General features: G+C 34.3%; 1 protein-coding gene across 1 annotated transcript in view; it reads left to right on the top strand.

The window, feature by feature from the left end:
- LOC306878919 (multiple PDZ domain protein-like) overlaps nt 1-22,603 on the top strand; it is a 64,488-nt gene that overhangs the window by 38,516 nt on the left and 3,369 nt on the right. The window contains exons 24-42 of the mRNA XM_079431524.1: nt 3,324-3,480; nt 4,511-4,707; nt 5,319-5,410; nt 5,485-5,557; nt 6,784-6,876; nt 7,792-7,866; nt 9,759-9,834; nt 9,938-10,083; nt 11,060-11,143; nt 11,230-11,423; nt 13,137-13,284; nt 14,019-14,105; nt 15,721-15,802; nt 15,890-15,927; nt 16,047-16,169; nt 16,263-16,367; nt 17,672-17,760; nt 18,690-18,813; nt 18,894-21,113. Of these exons, the coding sequence (XP_079287650.1) occupies nt 3,324-3,480; nt 4,511-4,707; nt 5,319-5,410; nt 5,485-5,557; nt 6,784-6,876; nt 7,792-7,866; nt 9,759-9,834; nt 9,938-10,083; nt 11,060-11,143; nt 11,230-11,423; nt 13,137-13,284; nt 14,019-14,105; nt 15,721-15,802; nt 15,890-15,927; nt 16,047-16,169; nt 16,263-16,367; nt 17,672-17,760; nt 18,690-18,813; nt 18,894-19,040 (2,130 nt within the window). The 3' untranslated portion in view covers nt 19,041-21,113. The remainder of the gene's footprint in view (nt 1-3,323; nt 3,481-4,510; nt 4,708-5,318; nt 5,411-5,484; nt 5,558-6,783; nt 6,877-7,791; nt 7,867-9,758; nt 9,835-9,937; nt 10,084-11,059; nt 11,144-11,229; nt 11,424-13,136; nt 13,285-14,018; nt 14,106-15,720; nt 15,803-15,889; nt 15,928-16,046; nt 16,170-16,262; nt 16,368-17,671; nt 17,761-18,689; nt 18,814-18,893; nt 21,114-22,603) is intronic.

Genomic DNA, 22,603 nt, shown 5'->3' with positions numbered 1-22,603 from the left:
TATCTTATTTAAGGTTCAGGTTGAAAAATAAAAAAAAAAAACCCATAAAATTCTTTTGAAGACAAGACGGCTTTGTTTGAGCGATGGAAACAGACCAATTCAACGATAACAGTGTTATTTTAGTATAACTTACTGTATGCTATCATAGTACTGATTAATGTTTTCAATTAGTTACATATGAAGAGTTTATTTGCAAAAACAGATCACTTCAAAAATCATGTTTTTTATTATGTTATCATCTTTTTGTGTTTTGTGTTAGTTAGCTAGTATTTTCTTGTAATTGTTTAACCTAATCAGAATAACCCAACTGCTGTTTGATTGAGATTAATTGGAATGCACAATGAAAAAACATGATTTTCGAAAATAGTTAAATATCTGTTTTTGCAAATGAACTCTTCATATATTCTTTTAGTTTATGTTTTAGTAATTTTTCATTTGCTTGTCATAAAAGAATACTTAGAATACTTCTAATTTTCTAAGTTCTATTTTTTAATTACTGTTTTTTACGTTTTTTAAGTATATAAACTTTATATTTTATTTTACGTCAGCCTTATTTCAGTTAGCGAAGATTTTAATTAAACTGACTTTTCCTCCAGTGAGCTCAACTCTGATTTGTGAATTAATCTTTAAATCCAAAATTAACAGCTAAAATTAGAAGAATAATTTTGCTATTGAACTTTAGGATCTGTAAATTATCTTGCAATAACACACATGTATTGTTTATTTATTTTTCACCATTTAAGATCATTTATATGAAGTTTTATTGGCAGAATTTAATTTGTAAGAGCTTGTATGGCTTTTAACATCATGAGATATGCTAAGGGAGCGGCCTTTCTGTTAACTATGATAACCATGCTAAGATTTTATCCAGTAGCTAATCACAAAGACCTCGAAATGAATTGTTAAAAAAAGTCCTTGCTCGTGCCTCATACAGAGGTCATGAACCTGGGAAATTCAGAGACTGGATGAGACGTGCTCATTACAGCAGTCCACTACTGTAAACAAAACTTTGTTTGCTAGCAAAACCCTTGGCACTCAGACTCTCAGAAGTTGCGTAAAAGCCAGCCAATCTGCTCAGCAATGCAAATTTGAACCAACCACATGCATTATGCTACAGGCGCTGTGTGAATGGTCTCTAGCGGTGCCATCTCAGAGAATAGCTTACTAACATAATAATACTATTATATAAATTATCTACACTATGCACAGAATGTGAATTTCTGTAATGTAGCATGTTGTAAAATTGCATATTAATAATTAAAAGAACAATATCAAGCAGTATAGTGTATACTTCTCAGTATTCAGTACGTAGTAAGCTAGTATTCTATTCCATCAGTGACAGAAAGCTTATGGGCTGTCACATCTGGACACATCACTCTTCTCTGACTCCAGGACAGATTTTGTGCTGTAAATGTGCTCTGCTGTAGTTAGTCTGAACAAGCACTTGCTCTTCCTCGTTCCTTCTCTCTCTCTCTCTCTCTGAGTCTCAATGGTGCTGGTTATTCTCTGTTTTCTGTAGGCCGTTGACACTCACGGTAGACCTTTCCTCCGTCTGTATCCGACTAATCCTTTCACTCCTACACCGTTTAAGGTTTGTGTCTCATGTGTGTTTGTGTCTCGTGTGTGTTTCCTCTCCCATCTATATGCAGTTTTGAATTTGATTTCATAACATTTGCATATAGGTGGCCCTAAAACCCTCTCTATAAATGTGTGTGTGTGTGTGTGTGTGTGTTTGCGCGTGTTTTTGTGACAAATGAGGACATAAATTTGTATAATGACACAGGCATTACAAGGTGAAGGTGACTTTTCAGGACATTGACCCATGTCCCCACTTTTCAAAATGCTTATAAATCATACAGAGTGAGTTTTTTTGGGGAAAGTAGAAATGCACAGTCTCCTGTGAGGGCTAAATTTTGGTGTAGGGCAATAGCACATACAGTTGTACAGTATAAAGACCATTACGCCTATGAGATGTCCCCACTTTTCACTAAACAAACGTGTGTGTGTGTGTGTGTGTGTGTGTGTGTGTGTGTGTGTGTGTGTGTGTGTGTGTGTGTGTGTGTGTGTGTGTGTGTGTATAAATACTGTATATATCAGTGCTGTCAAACGATTAATCGCATCCAAAATAAAAGTTTTTGTTCACATATTATATATGTGTGTACTGTGTATATTTATTATGTATATATAAATACACACACATACAGTACATATTTAGAAAATATTTACATGTATTTACATGTGTATATTTATATCCATATTATATATATTATCTAAATATTTTAATATATACTATAAACATAACACTTTTTTTATATATACATGCATGTGTGTGTAATTATATATACATAATATAAGCAGTGCACTTATCCCTTATTTTGGATGTGAATAATCACGATTAATTGTTTGACAGCATATATATATATATGCATTGTGCGAAGGTAATATATTATATATATATATAAATATATAATATTATAGAAATAAAAATAACAAAATATTTATAAAAATAAATATGCATTTTTGCATTGTGAGATGGTAATAGTTTTGCTGTTTTGCATATAGAAAAACAATATATACAAAAATTATTTCATTGTAACAATTTTGCAGTATTTTAAGCAATATTAGAAACTATATATGAGTACGCAAATATATGCAGATCAGATTGAAAAGCTCATTTAAACCTGAGGTTTTTTTAGAAGGAATAGTTTTTAATCACACGACACAAACATTTATTTACTTACTATTTCCCCATAAATGCACATGATTTTCATTACTCTGTGTAACACAAGAGGAGATGTTTCGTAGAATACTCCTGCTGCTCTTTTCCTTACAGTGAAAGCACACAATGACCAGGAGCAGTTAAACTCAATCCAAAAGGGAATAAAGTACATCATAAATACAATTTTGCATCAAGAACAGACCAAAATGTTGTATGAACATTCTGCTAAACATCACCTTTTTTGTTTGACATAAAAAAGTTATACAAATTTGGAACAACTTTTGAGACTTATGTACAGTAACGATGTAATATTTGTAGTAATCTCAATTTTACACTGATATTAATAATAAAAAAAATCCATTAAACATGAATTTAGCAGGCTAATGAATGATTTGGAAGGTTTTTACAGAACAGCAGCATGTCTTGATTTGTTGGTTCTTCATGCTGAGAAATTAAGAACAGATTAATGTGGTAAATGGGATTTTGATTATATTACGCTTCATATTTCATGGGTTTAATGGAGGATGCTGTGCTGACAGATGACGTGCTAATTGGATAGAAATTATATTTTGTTTAATGTGTTTTATTTTTAAAACTGTGGCAGCTGAATCGAGAGGAGGGGAAAAGTTTCCTGTCGCTGCCTGTCGTTCCACATGTCGGGGAAACCGACTCGGACACACTGACTGAGATTCCCGACAGACTCGCTCTGCATAGCGATGGTCCTGATGAGGAAGAGGAGGATGAGTACGGATACAGCTGGAGTGAGTCTCACATTGGCTATAACACACAGCGGCCAGCAGAGGGCGCCTATCACACTGACTCACACTGGACTAGATACAGAGAGACACTGGTGAAAAAAAGTACACTGTAGTAGGATAAAAAGAGTACTTATTATGGAATGAATATACTTGAATAGAAGGATATAAAGTTACACTTTATTTTACAGTGTAATAATTACACATTTTAGTACTGAGTAATCCCAGGTGAAAAACAAGTGCACTTCCACAATGTACTTAAAGTGCTCTATTTTGCGCACTAATTTTGTACTTAATATACTAAAAATGGTTATTTAGTACTCAAGATAAACTTAAGATCATCTTAGTGTACTCAACTGTGGTATTTTGAGACGGTTGAAGTACTGCTGAATGTATTGACAAGAGTTTATGCTAAACTAAAATATACTTTAATGTAATTTCTATTGAAACTTGTATGTCTTGTGTTTAAATGTATTTGTAATGATGAAGTTGCAACTTAGTACATTTAAAATATATTAACTTAAAATGTAATATCAAATAACAGTATAGTTAAAATTATAATCAAGTACTTTACATGTGCTTTAGTTTGTTAGTGAACACTTAAGTGTACGTCTTAAAAAAATGACAAAAGATTATTAAAACACTTTAAAGTAAAACTTTTCATTTGACATCATTACACAGTGCAAACTTTTTAAAAACTTTGTACTTAAGTGTACTTAAAAAGTGTACTTAAGTGGGTTAAGAAACAGTCTTGCAAGTGTCTCTCTTTATGTCACTGAAGTGGCTTTTTAAAAAATGTTTAAAAATACACTTTTAATATTTGAAGTACACTACAAGTGCACATCCAATACAGTTAAGCGCACTTATTTTTCACAAGGGGTATGTGGCCATTCACACTCTACTGAACTAAATCTGTTTTTAAACTGCAGTGATATGCTGCAGTAATGCTAAAGATGCAAGTGTAATTTACAAGTAAAAGTATCTAACTGCAGGTGTGTGTGTGTGTGTGTGCGCGTGTGTGTGTGTGTCTGAGAAGAGAAGGTAACGGAGCGGTACGGCCGTTTACCGGGTGAGCTGCACATGATCGAGTTGGAGAAGGGTCGCACAGGTTTGGGTTTGAGTCTGGCCGGGAACCGTGATCGTTCACGCATGAGTGTGTTCGTGGTGGGAATCGATCCCAATGGAGCCGCCGGCCAAGACGGACACATCGCGGTGGGAGATGAACTGTTAGAGGTGAGTGAGTGTAAAACATCAAAACAGCAGTCTTGTGAAAAAGAAATGCACTTTAGCATACTTTAAAGAAGAGTACTTATGTACTTTAAAAGAATATACTAAAGTGTAAACTGAATGTAATGTTTTCAGACACTTAATTGCATATTATTTGCAATTAATATTAAATACAGTTTTTACTTAAGTACTTTGGTACTTAAGTACATTTTTATATATAATTTCATAATTATTTCTATTGTTTTTGAAATATGGTTAAAGTACTGCTGAATGCACTGACAAGCGTTTTCTGATGAACTTAAATATGCAGTAATATATACTTTAATATAAAATATACTTTATGCAACAAAAGATTATCAAAACAATTATTTTTAAAATGAGAGTAAAACTTGACAGAATAACAAAGTACACTCTTTAAAAGTGTACTTAATGTGTTAAGAAACGGTCATGAAAGTGTCTCTCTTTAAGTCACTTAAGTGGCCTTTTATTTCATTATTATATTATCTGCAAGTTTTTGAAGTACACTACAAGTGCACATTCAATGCAGTTATGTACACATCCTTTTCATGCTAAACAGATCAGGCCTTTTTTTTTTATTCATCTCCTTGTCTTGGCAGATAAACGGTCAGGTTCTGTACGGCCGCAGTCATCAGAATGCCTCTGCCATCATTAAAAGCGCCCCTTCAAGGGTCAAAATCATCTTCATCCGGTAGGTCGAAGGTTGTGGTGTGTAGGTGTTGATCTGAAGAGATTGCAGGCTGACACGAGAGGTGTGTGTTTCAGGAGCAGAGATGCTTTGAGTCAGATGGCAGTCGGGCCGATGAAGGAGACAGACTCTCCGGACGCACACACAGAGGTGAACTCACACACATCTGTGTCCTGAACCCAGACTTTAAAAGACATTATTTACTTCATTTCTGAATCAGTTTTACCTTTAAAACTCAACTTTAGGTTTTTACAGTGTACAGTGTAGCATAGTGTTACAGTGTAGTGTACTTCAAATCTTAAAAGAATGTTTAATAAAACTGGACTTGCAGATAATATAATATTAATTAAATTAAAGGTCACTTAAGTGACTTAAAGAAAGACATTTACATGACTGTTTCTGAACACACTTAAGTACACTTTTAAAGTGACCTTTGTAATAATGTCAAATTAAAAGTTTTACTTTAAAGTACTATTTTAATTATTATGTTTTAATAATCTTATATCATGTTTTAAAGAAGTGCGCTTATTTTGATGTGTTGACTAACATACTAAAGCACATGCGAATTACTAGGTTATCATTTTAACTGTTGTTTGTTATTCAATATTACATTTAAATTAATATATATTTAAATGCACTAAATTGACACTTTAATACAAATGTGTAATTGCAAATATATTATAATTGGTATAAATGCTTGTCAGTACATTCATCAGTACTTTTCCCATATTTCAAAGACAATAGAAGTAAATATGAAAATACATATACAAATTATATATTAAGTCCAAGTACAGTGAAAAAAAAGACACTCTAAAGTTCAACTATTTTTTATATAAATTTAAACTCTAATACATTTTGGTAACACTTTATTTGAAGGTGTCCTTGTTACACGTTACATGTACGTACTATTATAATAACAATTAAGTATGCATAATTACATGCACGTAACACTAAGCCAAACCCTAATCCATATAGTAAGTACATGTATTTAATTAATATTACTCAGTACTTAAATGTATAATTACACTGTAACAAGGACGCCTTCAAATAAAGTGTAACCTACAGTTAACATGCAATTAAGTGTCCATTAGCATTCTTCTTCATCTCAATAAGTCCATTTCACGGTTTAAGAGATTTTAAGGGACCAGCATTAGAGGCTTAGCAGCCAAACCCTCACCCTCTGGTTCAATCGTTCATTCATTCATATGTTTATCTATTCATTTGTTTAGTCATGAATTAGCCCAGCTCAACACTAGATGTGATCCAGCACGTAACTCTTCCTGTGGTGCGACACACACTTCAGCTCTCTTCTGACTCAGTGTTTGTGTGGTTTCTCTCTCTGTACCGGTGATGTTCAGTGTTTCTTCTCTCTGAAGGAGGATGGAGGGCTGGGTTTGGTCCGGAAGGAGGATGACAGCAGGAGCGGATGCATCATTGAGAGCGTAGATGAGAACGGAGCAGCTGGAAGGGTATCAATCACTGTGCTGCAAAATTAAAAGCAACAGAAACGATGTTCTTTTTACTTTTCAGTATTTCTGATGTTCTGCCAGAGAGAAATAGAGGATTTTGAAATGTAGGGAAAAGTGTTGCCTGTGTGACGTTTTGATTATTACAAAGACAAACTTTTTTTGCATTGATGAATTGTGCTCAATTAAGACCAGCAAAGTGTTTAAGGAAAGTAAACAGGGTTGACTTTAACACAGTGTTATTTTAGCATCACTGATAAACTGTTTTAATGTTTTGAATTAATTTTACATTTTCAGTTTATATTTTAATTTCAGTTCAAAGTAATTTTGTTGTGTTTGTCATTTTCATTTTTTTAAATATGTCTACATAATATTTATTCATTTTTATTTATTAGTTTTAATTTATTTAGTTTCAGCCGTTTTAATTCTTTAACTTGAACTAAACAGAACTGAGAAATATTACCTTCACAACTAGCTCAAATAAAATAAGTTTAAGTTTTATTTCAGCTAATGTTTATTTTATTTCAAGTAATACAATTTTAGTCAATAATAACCCTGTTTTAATGTGTGTATATATATATACCCTTCCCTTCAGAAAGAAACAAACAGTTTGCTGGGGTCATTATACAAATATATTTGAACACAAAATGCTGTGATTAACCAATCACAATTAAGCATGCCTTAAAATTTGTAAAATACGTTTCAAGGCAATTTTGTGGATGTAAATAATTCATAAAAAGAAGTCACACCTGATGTCAATGTGTGTTTCAGTGTGCACTAATACTGTGTCTTTTTGTTTTAATATGGTAACACAATATATACTATAATGCAAATATCTAACCTCTCTCTCTCTCTCTCTCTCTCTCTTTCTCTCTCTCTCTCTCTCTCTCTCTCTCTGTGTGTGTGTGTGTGTTTCAGGACGGTCGGATTGCAGCGGGACACCGGCTGCTCGCTGTGGATGATGAGATGGTGCTGGGACTCTCTGTGGAAAAGGTAAAACTCTTTCCAGCTGTGAAATGTTTTGAAATAAGAGTTTCAAAGCAATAGTCAGTTGAGTCATTATTTACTCACCTGCGTTGTTCCAAACCCTCATGACTTTCTGTCTTACGTGTAACGCAAAAGGAGAATAGAATATTTTTAATAAAGCAAAAGCATAGGAGCTGTCAAGCTCACAAAAGGACAAAACTCTGATCTAAATGAATCACAAAATTGGGTTTTTCCACTATATTCTAAAGGTCTCTGCACACTGAGTCCGAAATTTTCGCATGCGTTTTTTCGCATTCGCAATCTTAAAAATTCGTCACGCACAGAGACCTTGCACACTGAGTCCGATGCGTTTTAATTAATCCGTTGCGAAAAAAATCGCAAAACTATACAAAATGTCTTAAAGCAGTGAGGATGATTTTGTTGTCCGCTCAATTTTAAAAAAAAGAAAAAGGAAATATTGGGTCCATCCAATCATTAGATTGCGCAGAAAGGAAGGAGAGTTCCACCTCCTTATCAAAGAGCTGCGGGATTATCCCGAGAGATTCAAAGTTTATTTCAGGATGTCAGTGCCTCAGTTTGATACTTTGCTAGCGATACTGAATCCACATATTAAAAAGACCACCAATTTCCGTGAACCAATTGATCCTGAACAGAGACTGTCTGAGGTATGGACACACACACACACACACACACACCGAACTGTGGCATCGGAAAGGTGCGCGCCAGGCATAAAAAAAAATAGGCTACAGTAGTTCTTTATATTCTGTATTCCGCAATTTGTTTGTCATAAAGTGCTCTGTGCTGCAAGACGAAGTATATTAATTTGTCTGACACTATTTTGGATTTTGGCGTTCGCTTGTACGGTGGCTCTGAATGGTCAAAACACCTTCTCAAAGCATCTCAAAATGCTTTATACGGATGCGAAAAACGCAAAAAATCGAACCCGATCCGAATTTTTTTTTGATGGACGAAAATTTCGGAGGCAGTGTGCAAACGTGATTGACAAAACGTGAGGTCGTATTTATTTTTCAACGTGCGAAAATTTCGGACGAAAAATTCAGACTCAGTGTGCAATGGCCTTAAGTCTTTTGATGCCATACAGTAGCTTTGTGAGCAACAAACAAAAATGTGACATTTAAAAACTTTCTAATTGTAATACAAAATTCAGACCAATTCTGTATTCTTCCTGTTCTCAGTTACTCTTTTGTTACTGTATTACAGAATGGCTGTTTTGTCACAAACCAATGGTCTGTATATAACCTGTTAAGATTTTTGTGAATGTACACTAATGTTCAAAAATGTAGTGTTTAGAAATTAATGCTTTTATTCAGTAAGGATGCATTAAATTTATCAAAAGTGACATTAAGTACATGTATAATGTCAAAAAGTTTTCTGTTTAATAGGATTTATTATTTCCAAAAATCTGATGTGAAATGTGTCGTCCCAGATGAAAAACAAGTGCACTTCCATAATGTACTTAAAGTGCTCTATTTTTGCGCACTAATTTTGTACTTAATAATAATAATGACTAAAAATGCATTTAGTCACCACTTGTAGTACACTTCTTTCATACACTAGTACACTCAAGTGTATTACAAGTGGTAACTACATACATTTTTTTAATACAGAGATAGTATGTAAAAAGTGCATTTTAGTTCATATTCATGATGTCCCAAAATAGCACAGTTAAGTACACTTAGATGATCTTAAGTTTATCTTACGAAGTACTAAAGAATAAGTTTTAGTATATTAAGTACAAAATTAGTGCACGAAAATAGAGCACTTTCAGTACATTATTTCACCTGGGGTAGTTGACGTCACTCCTTTAGAAAGCCCAGCAATCTGTGAAACTCACCATCTGCACTGACTCCGCCTCCCAACCCTCCTCATCCAATCAGATTTGCTTAGGATCAGACGCTGGAAGCAGCCTGCCGCTGGTTTCTTTGGCATCATCAGAGGCAGAGCCAATCAGGAGTAAGTGGGGCGGGGTCTGGGGGTATTAAAGAAAAACAGAATGAGTTTGTTGATGAATAAATCAGAAGCTGATAAATCAGTCCTCGTGATTATTGTGCTGCAGATTCGAGCAGATGTTCCACACCGGCGACGCTGGCATCTGATCCGGCGACGTGTCCCATCATCCCCGGCTGTGAGACCACTATAGAGATTTGCAAGGGCAGAACAGGACTGGGGCTGAGCATCGTGGGCGGCTGTGACACGCTACTGGTGAATAAACTCAGTGATGTGTTCAAAATTATCTTCAACTATCAATTTTTAATTTACATAGTCTTCAACTCAAAAAGTTGGAACTTAAAGAAAATCCTGTTGTTGTTGTTATTAATTAAAACTAAAACTATTTATTGAACTATTAATTAAGTGAAATATAAATATTAGTTGAAAAGCTTAAACTAAAAACTGTTCAATTAGAATTAGAACAAATTAGAAATGTTATCTTGTCAGCTAATTGAGCGATAATACAAGTTTGAGTTAAAGTACTAAAATAAAATAAGTAAAACTAAAATATGTATATAGTATATATATATATATATATATATACTATATAAGCTAATAACAAATGTTAAAAACAAAAACTGATTAAAATGACAAAAGCACGTAGCAAAATTACTAAAACTCAAAATAAATTTTAACTAAAATGTTAAAATAAAACAGTTAATTTGAAATATTAATAAAAGGTAAATAGATTTTTATCAAAAACAAATAAAAATGACAAAATCATAGCAAAATTACTTAAGTTCAAGTTAAAAGGAAAATTTAAAATATAAAAATAATAATTATAAATATAAAGAAAAGAAAACTAATAAAAATGACAAAAGTATATTACAAATAATTAACACTTAAACTAAAATTAAATATTCAAATAAAAGCTAACTCAAAGTATTACACTATAATAGTATATAAATAATCCCAAAGTAGCACTGGCCTTATCAGCACATCATAATAAGTGTTCAATATTATAAAATATAATGATTCAAAATGTACTTTCAAGTAAAACTATTTAAGTCACTTAAGTGGCCTTTTATTTCACTAATAATATTACATTATCTGCAACTCCAGTTTTTTTAAAATATACTATTAAGATTTGAAGTCCACTACAAGTGCACATTCAACACAGTTAAGCACACTTATTTTTAACAAGGGGCGCAGGAACTCATTTATAAGGCCTGTATCTGTCTGTGTTCAGGGCACTATAATAATTCATGAGGTGTACGAGGAGGGAGCCGCATCTAAAGACGGCCGCCTGTGGGCAGGAGATCAGATTCTGGAGGTAAAATCAAATGAACTCTTCTGACTAGTGCTTTGATGTCATGCCAGCTTCATTTCATCTGTCTCGTTACTCATTGTCTCTCTCAGGTGAACGGTATAGATCTGCGCGTGGCGACACACGACGAGGCCATCAATGTTTTGCGGCAGACTCCGCAGTGCGTGCGTCTGGCGGTCTTCAGAGACGAGGGTCAGTATAAGGAGGAGGAGCTGTGGGACTCGCTGAGCGTCGAGCTTCAGAAGAAACCAGGCCACAGCCTCGGACTCAGCATCATCGGGAGAAGGTACTAGAGCACTAGTTAAAGCTACTAGTCAGTAAAGTGTAGTTTAAAGTACATATTAAATTTGTATAGGACACAGTTGTTTTAGTCTTTTATCTAAACATATGAAAACACTTCAGTATGTCTTGCATTTAAATAAAGTTCTGCATGCATGCCGATGTTAGAAGTTGCAGATTAGAAATGAAAATAAATCATGACAGATGGATGTGAAACAGAAACCTTTTGCATGAATTGTCTCAGAGACATTGGTTGTTGCTAAATTAGTAATGATTTAAATTAGTTGCTAAATTAGTAACACAAACGTTTCTATTTAAATTATATTCTGTTTACAGCCTAGGTTGTTGATTTGCCATATAACATTAAGATATAATTCCACTTGTAAAAAGGAAATACACTTAAGAATGCTTTTAAAAAGAGTACTTACAGTACTAAAAAAAATAATATACTTTAAAAGAATATACGGTAACACTTTATTTTAAGGTGTCCTTGTTACATTGTATTTATACATTTAAGTACCGAGTAATATTAATTAACTACATGTACTTACTTTAAGATTAGGTTTTGGCTTAGGGTTACTTGCATGTAATTATGCATAATTTATTGTTATTATAATAGTAAGTACATGTAACGTGTAACAAGGACACCTTAAAATAAAGTGTTACCAAATGCATACTTGAGTGTGAACTAAATGCCATGTTTTCAGACACTAAAATGCATGTCAATTGCAATTAAATGTAATTTTTTTTTTATTGTATAAATTTTATATTAAATGCAATTAGCTGAACATTTTCACTTACTTAAGTAGGACTTAAGTACATTTTAAAATGCAATTATTTGTACTGCCCAAATACACTGTGGCAATATGTAATTGTCTTTACATATGTCAAGAAAGTTATTTTTGGTTGTTTGTTTGCTTTTATAGATCAGTTCCCAAAACAGGTGCTACTGATGAAAAATCTAAAAAAATAATTCAAATTAATTAATGGCCTTTTTATTTTATTAATATTTAAAAAATATACTTAAAGGGGTCATCGGATGCAATGCAATGCCATTCATTTTACAAGTTGTTTGAACACAACACATCCTATAATGATACAAATCCACCCAGTGTTTTTTTTTTTAAAATCCCTATTTTAAAATCCTCTTTCTCAAATCAAGCTGTTCTGAGAGCCCTGTCAGAATGATATAGTTCTGTACAGGCCCCTCCTACGATAGTTGATTGACAAGACCGTCTTACCTTAGACCCGCCTTGAGTGAGCTGTGAGCTGTCCGCCATTGTGTCGACTCCGGTGCAGGGGAAGACAAGGTGTCTCCGATTAAGCGATTGAGGTGTTTTGTTGTTGGATGTAATAATGAATATAGCAGTCGTCATTTACTCCTGACATCTGAGCCGCTGAAGACACAGAGGATTAATGTTACTTTCGCTTTCAGCAGAGCTCATTAGCATTTAAAGCAACATGGACTAAAACTGAAAACAGAGCTGATTTTGACAGGGTAAAAAAAGGTGTTTTTACACTACAATTGAGATATTTCAACCAAAGTATGTTATAGACTTTTCATTAAGACCCTAAAGAATCATATCAACTTGTAAAATGAGCATCCGATGACCCCTTTAACATCTGAAGTACACTACAAGTGAGCATTCAGTACAATTAAGCGCTCTTGTATTCAGCTCTGTATCTCCTGCATGAGCAGTGATTGGTGTCTCTGTCTCAGGAGCGACGCAGGAGTGTTCGTGTCGGACATTGTGAAGGGTGGAGCGGTGGAGAAAGATGGACGGCTGATGCAGGGCGATCAGATCCTCTCGGTTAACGGCGAGGACGTTCGCTCAGCCACTCAAGAGTATGTGGCTGCGCTGCTCAAGGTAAACGTCAGAGTCGCTCAGTTAAACCACTGCCTTTTACTTTGATTATTATTGAAAGATATTCAAACATTCAGACGTATCAGATATATCACTGGGTGATCGAAGAGATCGAGAAGAGACTGTTTCTGTATATAAATCTATATCGTTCTTGCTTTAAACATTATGTATTTTATAGTGCTGTCAATTGCGATTAATCGCCTCCAAAATAAAAGTTTTGTTTACAAAATATATGTGTGTGTACTGTGTATATTTATTATGCATAAAAAATACACACACATGCATGTATAAATTTAAGAAAAATATGTTATGTTTATATATTAAATATATTTATATATAATTTAAATTAAATGAATATAAATATATGCATGTAAATACATGTAAATATTTTCAAAATAGATACTGTATGTGTGTATTTTTATATGCATAATAAATATACACAGTACACGCATATATAACCCCAGTGAAAATCAATAGTAATGTGCGATAAGGTTTGAGAATTGTCAATAAAATAAAAATCAATGCATCTGAAATAGTGAAACCTAACTCTCATGAACTAAAAAACTACAACTAATGTGTAAAATGAACACATTTTAAAATAAATAAGCTAATTTTTGAAACTTTCAGTTTGGCTGCTTCTCATGTCATTTTTTGTATATAAATGTGATTGATCTAGTGTGAATGTGAAAGCCAATTCACATGTGTCACTCATGTAAACTGGTTTTGTTTTCCCTCAGAGTTGTGCTGGTCCAATCCGATTGGACGTGGGTCGTTTTAAGGCGGGGCCGTTCCACTCCGAGCGCCGTCTGTCCCAGAGCAGTCAGGTCAGACACAGAAACCCTTCACAGAGTTTAAGACTCACACTCTCTTGTCTTCTGTTGTGCTGGTGAACACATCCATCCATCACTGTTCATCTGACAGCTCTGATACTGATGCTGTGATCCCAAAACACATTCTCACACAGTGAGCGAGTTTGTTCTTGAAGACTGTGGTTGTCAGATTTTAAGCAGGTTTGACCTCTGTTATTAGTTGGAAAGGGTCTTACAAGTGCACACCAGTATTATTTTAATATTAGTTCTTATTTTATATTTATAATATATTTATTATTTCAAATCAGTCCATTTTTTTTATTTGTCGCATACATAATCATCCACAGTTAGACATCCAGTGAAATGCTTTTTACACTCACTACATTACATAAAAATAAAAAATGGTAAGAAATGTAAAAGTTAAAGAATAAAGCTTGCATATAAGAATAAAAGAATTTGCATAAAATACAAAATTAAAATTTTTGGTTTGTTTGTTTGTTTTATTTGACAATTTAAAACATAATACAAAAAAAGTACAAGAAAGACTAATTCATACACATTTCAAAACTGTCGAGGATAAAATACACAAAAAAGCCTTCGGCTTATTTCTATTGTGGTCCTCGGTATTTTAAAAAATGGACAAACAAATCATAAATGGAGTGCAATCCACATCAAGTTCAGAAACTCACCACACAAACTTCAATGATAAAACAACCATTTTTAACTTCATTATAATAAACTAAATAGTGTAATACTGAATTAAAAGATAAAAAGTAGATATAGAAATAGAATATGTACAAAATAAACAGCAATAGAAAGGTTATACTTTAACATTTAGTATTTGTTTATTATTTATACTCTTATATTAATAATTATTATTATTATTATTACTGTTGTTGTTATGTTAATACATTTATACTCTTATTTTATTGTTAATATTTTGAATTAGCTTTTATTTTTAATTTTTTTCATATTCATTTCAGGTTAAGTTTTTGTCAATTATTTATGTTTTTTTCTTATTTTTATTAGTTTATCATTTATATAGTAATTTGTATCATTTATTTTGGTCCCACTTTATATTAGGTGGCCTTAACAACTATGTACTTACATTTAAATTAATAATTTGGTACAATGCACTTATTGTGCACATACATGTTTTTACATTGAACATTTAAAAAAAATACCTATATGTAATTGCATCTGTAATTAAGTTCTGTAATTACATTTATAATTGCACTGTTGACCCATCCCTTACACCTTAACCTACACTTAAACCGACCCATACCACCAAACCGGTCCCTAACCTTACCTGTATCCCACCTCAATAGCAGCAGAAGTGTTTTGCAATACAATATGAACAGAATTATTTTTTGATGTAAGTACATAGTAGTTAAGGCCAGTTAATATAAAGCGTGACCTTTATTTTTTATATATATATAAATATTTATATGTACTGTAGCTTTATTTTTATTTCAGTTCATTTTAGTGCAACAACTTCAACTTATTTCAGTTAGCTGCCAAGGCAACATTTCTAATTCTCATTTTAATTAATTTATTTTTTTCATCTGAAAGCACAGAATGCGATGAGTTTGAGTCGTGTAGTGTGTGAAATGTCTCTGTGTGTTTTCAGATCAGCGAGACGGGCAGCGGGAAAGTCACTCCTCTCTCCAGCTCTGCAGCTTTACTTGTAGATTCGGAGAAAACACACAAATGTAAGAACATACTGCAGTCCATCTGGTAAAACAGCTCAACGGTATAATTAATACTTGAATTTCAATCTTTAATTTCTTGCCTCGCAGTGCTGGATAAAGACGTCAGGGCGGTTGAATTCACAAAGGTCTGTTACACTGATTCAGTTTTAAGGCCTGTTCACACAGATTCGACAGAGAGACTTTTGCTTTCTGCTCATTCTTTGTTTCTTCAATTGAGGATGATGTGTGTGTGTGTGTGTCTCAGGGCCCGTCTGACTCTCTGGGCATCAGTATAGCAGGAGGGGTCGGCAGTCCTCTGGGTGACGTGCCCATATTCATCGCCATGATGAACCCCAGCGGCCTGGCAGCTCAGACGCAGAAACTCTGGGTGTGTGTGTGTCTAACATCTGAACCACTGGTGTGTATTTGTCAATCACAGTCTCTCATGTTTATTATCTGTGTGTATGTGTGTGTGTGTTAGATTGGAGACAGGATTGTGTCCATCTGTGGAAACTCAACAGAGGGAATGACTCACAATAAAGCCGTTTCACTGCTGAAGAACACAACAGGCATCATGCAACTACAGGTACAAAACAACACGGCCCAGCAGCTATAAGATCCACTGTCAGTGTTCACTTCAGCATACATTTAAAATTATGATTATGAAATAATATTCTTAACTGCAAACCGAATGTCATGTTTTCTTACTCTTAATTGCATGTAAATTGCAATTAAATGAAAATATATTATTGTTTACATTTAAATTAAATGCACTTAGCTGATGTACTTAAGAACATCTTTATATGTAATATAATTATTTCTGTCTTTGAAATATGCTTAAAGTACCAACAAGCATTTAGGATAAACTAAAATATACTTGTTAAACTAAAATGTACATTATTTCTTTTGAAACTTGCATGTGTTATATTTAAATATATTTGTACATTAGTAATGATGAAGTTGCAATTTAGTACACTTAAAATATATTAGCTTTAAACGTAATATTGAATAACAGACTACAGTAAAATTATAATCAAGTACTTTCCATGTGCTTTAGTGTGTTAGTCAACACATCAAAATAAGTGTGCTTCTTTAAAGCACGACAAAACATTATTAAAACATAATGGCCCGGTTTCACAGACAGGGCTTAGACTAAACCGGGATTAGGCCATTGTTCAATTAGGAAATTTAAGTCATTTTTATTAACATACCTTAGAAAAAGCATTACTGGTGTGTATGTGCATCTTGAGACAAAACAAAGGCACTGATATATTTAAAGATCAGTCAGTGCAAGTTTCTTTCAGTTAAAACAGCTCAGACTTACACTTTAGTCTGGGACTAGGTTTAAGCCTTGTCTGTGAAACCGGTGGAATGATTTAAAATGTACTTTGTAGTAAAAGTTTTAATTTGACATTCAATTATTTATTATTATTTTATTTTTATAAGGTTTGAGAAAAAGGACTGTCTAGCTGTGGCTACACACACATTGAAAGCATGAAGGCTGTCTTTATAGATGCTATAGTGAATTTCGAGTTTCATCTCCGCCACATCCGCTCAGCTTTTCTGCATTGTCTTTTCATACTCTGAACTGCTGTTGATTTTCTCCAAGATGATTTTTGTCTGCCAGTCTTCTTGCTGACCTTTACCAGAGCAATATCATCAATTACACTGTAACAAGAACACATTAAAATAAAGTATAACCTAATTCTTAAGATTTGAAGTACACTACAAGTGCACATTCTGTGCAATTAAGTGCGCTTCTTTAAAACTGTAAACAAAAGTGCAAAAGAAGTACTGTATGTGTACATTGGGAAATGCATTCTCTCACAAAATGACCAGACTGATTGCAGACACATTCTGAACTGTCCGTGTGTGTGTGTGTGTGTGTAGGTTGTTGCTGGCGATACAACAGTAACTGGACCATCAGCAGAGCAGACAGCAGGACTCACAGCCAGCAGCATTTTCCACGATGACCTGGGGTTTGTAATCAAATCTCTCTTCAACCGTTATGAAATAACACTCAACCTGTGCCAAATATGACTAAAACTGGCTTTACTGACTCAACGGAATAATAGTTATTTTATACAGAGTTTGATAACGAGTTCCTTTCTGTATTCAATTCATGATTTCTACAGCGCTTTATACAATGCAGATCATGTCAAAGCAGCTTCACAGAGATGAACAGAAAAATAACAATCAAATATAGAAACTCAACTACGGAGATGATTCGGATTCTCCTGTAAAGCAGCTCTTAAAAGACAATAGTGTCATTATAAATCATATTTTTCTCTCTGTTTATTATGCATCATCGTCTGCAATGTTTGCCTGATTATTTATTCCTAACGATGTTTCATTTTAATTTGACAGTTTTTGCTGTTGCCAGGTATGTAAATAATGATACAAATATCTTTTTTTTTTTTTTTTTTTTATCGTACAGTGTTTTAATTATTGCATATTTTTACAGAGAACATCATTAGATTAACCAAGGGCTTTTTTCACGAAGGGCTACAACGTCTTTAATCTATTAGTCAAGGCTTTATAACACCAAATGGCATTGTATGAGAATAGAGTCAATAACTGCTTACACCCTCATTAACAAAAATAATATAATATAATAAAATATTGTTACCGGTGTTGTTTTATCACAAATATAGAAAAAATATACTGCTAAATAATCACATATGAATTCATTAATCAATTAATTGTGACCATAATTAGTAATTGCATATCAGGTAAGAAATATATATGGCCAGGCAATTTTCCTAATTGACCCTCTTTTGTCAAAAAGTGCATTTTGTACACTTTTCTCTTCTAATCATGACTCTGTTTCATGAATATAAAATAATGCAATTAAAAAAGTTGATTCAAAACTGTCCAGTGTCATTGTTTTTATCTGTCTTTTGTCCAGACCTCCGCAGTGTAAGAGCATTAGTTTGGAGCGAGGGCCTGATGGACTGGGCTTCAGTATCGTGGGTGGATTCGGCAGTCCTCACGGTGACCTTCCCATCTACGTCAAAACCGTCTTCAGCAAGGTAACGCTTTGGCACAGCGAGCTTGTATGCCATAGTACAGACAGATGCATTATCTGATGTGTGTGTGTGTGTGTGTTTAGGGGGCCGCGGCAGATGACGGGCGTCTGAAGCGCGGGGATCAAGTCATCGCCGTTAACGGACAGAGTTTGGAGGGAGTCACTCATGAGGAGGCTGTCTGTATTCTGAAGAAAACCAAAGGAACCGTCACACTCACGGTGCTGTCATGAACACACACAGGCCTTGTAGTTGTTTAAACACTGGATGACACTCTGAATGAAGGAGCTGTTTACTGCTAGTTTGTGAAGAAACCAGCAGACCACTACAATCTGCCATACTACACTGAGACTGTAGAAACTCAGCTCCACGGCATGTGCTTTAAAATGCTTACTGTTCATGGCTACAAGGCACATCTAGCTATGACATATTTTTCCATCATATAAATAGAAAATGCACAAATATCTCTTTCCTGTTGCGTAAAAAAAACTGGGTGGACAACTTTGTTGTAAATTGACCCTATTGGTTTCCATGCAATTTGCTAAAAAATCAACACTGTAAAACATGGAAAATTCATGTCAAAACAGAAAACCTCTATTTTAGACTAATGTAATAATTCCCTTCTATTTCTAGTGTGTTGGGGTCAATTTGACCCACATATTTATGTTCAAAATGAGCTAAAAATATATATTTTGTCATGACTGCTTGCAGTGACTATTTACGCACTAAGGTGCAAATAATTAGTATAAACAGTAAACATTATTTGTATTTAGTGCACTAATTATTGCTACTTCCTCTGCCTTGTTGTTATTTGTTGTATTTTTTTTTAACTCATCTAGGAATTCAAGGAAAAGTGAATTGTAACTTTCATAAGTTTTCATACTTTAGCATAATTTACTATAATAAAGGTTTTCTGGGGCTTCATTTATAAAGCATGCGTACACTCAGATTTGATCTTAAGAGTGTGCTTAAATCCACTCCAATGCTCATATTTGAGAGCAAAGAGCTGAAACCATTCATTTGCAATTCATAGATTTCACGTCTGAAAGAGAGGCGTTTTCTGTGCGTATGTTCATTCTATGAGTCACACGTACACATATTTGAGAAACGATCGTAAGATCAATTTTAGGATGGTTTCTGCTCAACATTTTATAAATGAGGCCCAAGGTTTTTACCGGACTCTTTGCTGGTTTTCAAAGTGTTGATTTTTGGCAAACTGCATGGAAACCAGTGATGGTCAATGGGGGAGGTGGTCCTTTTGACCACATTTTCAGACTTTTCAAAACACATCTGTGCATTGAAACTTTGCATGCACATTCATGACCCTAAATGAGAAATATTGACCCACAATACAGCAGGAGGGTAAAAAACTCAGTTGTGTTGGGAAAATAATTCAATGAAATTTTGTGCAATTAGTCAATAAGCAGTTCAATTAATGTGGGGGAAAAACGTACTAAATAGAATGATATATTTTTAAGCAGCAGTGGTACAGCGGTTTAGTATTTGAAAAAAGTCTTAATAGCATGAATTAAAAAAATAAATAAAAATACAAGCTTCTTACGATCAAAGGACCTCAATATGTTTGATATTGCACACCACTGTCAGAATACATTTTTTGTTGTTTAATTACAAAACAAAAAATGAAAGTATGGTAAAAATGTGAGCAATACTGCTAGTTTTACGCTGCAAAATATATACAGGATGAGAGTCTTGAATGTGTGTACACTTATAGGATTTCAATCATCAAAACAATTTATCCTGATTATAAACTCAAAATATTTGAGTAACCACCTTTGCTTCTTAAAAAAAGAAAACTTATTTTATACAGACAGAACAGACTTTTGATATTGTAGAAACTGTGTGTGTGAGCAATGTGTTGATTATTGATTTCTTTGAAAAGAAAAATCAAGCATCAGTGCATTTAATGACATTTCTGAAGTTTTGCCTTCATCTGGGACGGATGAAGAACAAACTACTGTCATATATTTTGTTATATTGACATTTTCCTCTGATACAGTATTGGATTTCACTACAAACACAAATAAAAGTGACCTTCAGCACAAAAATGCATCCCTTTTTATTTTTAATGGATTCAAATTTTCTCAACTTTAAAAAAAAAAAAAAAACTTTTTTTTAAATAAAAAGCAACTTGCACGGTTGCAACTCATACAATGAATGTAAAAAAACAACACTTCAGTCATCGTCAAGAATATGCTCTTCTAAATCTGTTAATTCTGCAATATTCTCAAAACAATCCCAGAACACTGTCATCACAGCCGTGCGAGTTTGCATTCGTTCTGCTGGCTGTTTAACCTGTTAACCCGCATCGGCCCGCGGGCGGGCCGGAAGGGCGTGGTCGGGCGTGGTCGGACTTTTTATTACCTTTGTTTTAGAACAATATTCAATCAATTATCATTAACTATATATCATTTGAAAGCTAAAACACTCAAGATTAACGATGTGAGCTTGTTTTTGAAATCAATACACCAGAGAGGAAAGGGTTAACAGAAATGCTGAAAGACCGGCCATTTAAAATGAACAAAGCGAACCGCAGTACTCACGTTTGATCGCCAATAGCGCTGGTCAGCTCAGACTATTCCAAGACACACCAGCATACATTTCAAGAGAAGGGTCCACTCTTCAAAATGCATCCACTTTTTAATCCAAAACAACGAAAAAATAGGGGAAAACACGATAGATCCTCCTTTGTTTACATAAGCGATTCGAGTTATAGTTATCGATAGCGTCCATTTTCCAATAAATATCGATTATAATTCGTATTCCAGCTTTGAAACGCCATCTATTTCCAGCAGAATCGTCTCTTCCGAGTAAGAATAGCCCTCCCTCGTCTCTCTCCTTCAATCGCAGGAGCTGTTATAACCCGGGACAGTAAGCGCGTCCGTGAATGGGTCAGCGAGGTGTCAATCCGGACACATCACAATAGGGGTGTTTGAACCCAGCCAATGCCTCGCCAGCACAGTTTTGATGGATGGAAGTGTTAGCCAACCACAAGGACGTTTAAAGTGATTGACAGTTTGAATAGTTTACGTAAGATTGTTTAGAGAATAGCTCGGCGTATTGTCCGTGTGTTTTCGTGCGCTCTCGGGTTACGCATGAAGCGTACACATAATGGCGTCGCGGCGCTACACAGACTGGCTATCAGCGAACAGATGTTGTCCAAAGCTCACATCTGAATCTCTCCATCGTGGATCTTCGACTTGAGAAGTGTTTCTGTGGCGTTTGGTGGTGTTTTGGAGGACGTGGGGAGAAAAATGGCTAATTTAGTAGCCGAATACGCGCTGAGATCGCTGGGAAGCGTGGATAGCATTAGCACGTAAGTGTCTCCACCCTCCTCTTGAATGTTTATGTGTCTTTATCATGTATTTGCAGCTTTTGTTTCATGTTAGCTGTTTTAGATTCTAAAAATGACAACGGAGAGGGATAATATGAGGGGATTACATGAGTTTTGTTCGTGTGGGTGGGTGGGTGTGTTTGTTTGTGGGTATGTCCCGGTTATTGTGTGTGTGTGCGCGCGTGTGTGTGTGTGTGTGTACAAAATGTAAACAGTGTTGCAAGTTTGATTTGTTTTGCTTACACACTTTCTCACTCTTTTTCTCTCACTCTTCCCTGTCTTTTCAGAGGTCTGGTGAATCCAGATGGTCAGAAAAAAAAACATTTTAGTGGCTGCTAGAGCGTCTTCCTCCACTGTAAATACTGTAAATAGTTTTTTTTTTTTTATTATTTAGTAATATTAGTAATAGTAATCTATTACTATATTAGTAAAATAGTAATATTC

The sequence above is a fragment of the Barbus barbus genome (assembly GCF_936440315.1).
Source record: "Barbus barbus genome assembly, chromosome: 2".
Lineage (NCBI taxonomy): Eukaryota > Metazoa > Chordata > Actinopteri > Cypriniformes > Cyprinidae > Barbus > Barbus barbus.
Note: the sequence above shows the minus strand (reverse complement) of the source record. Positions and strands in the feature narration are given on the sequence as shown.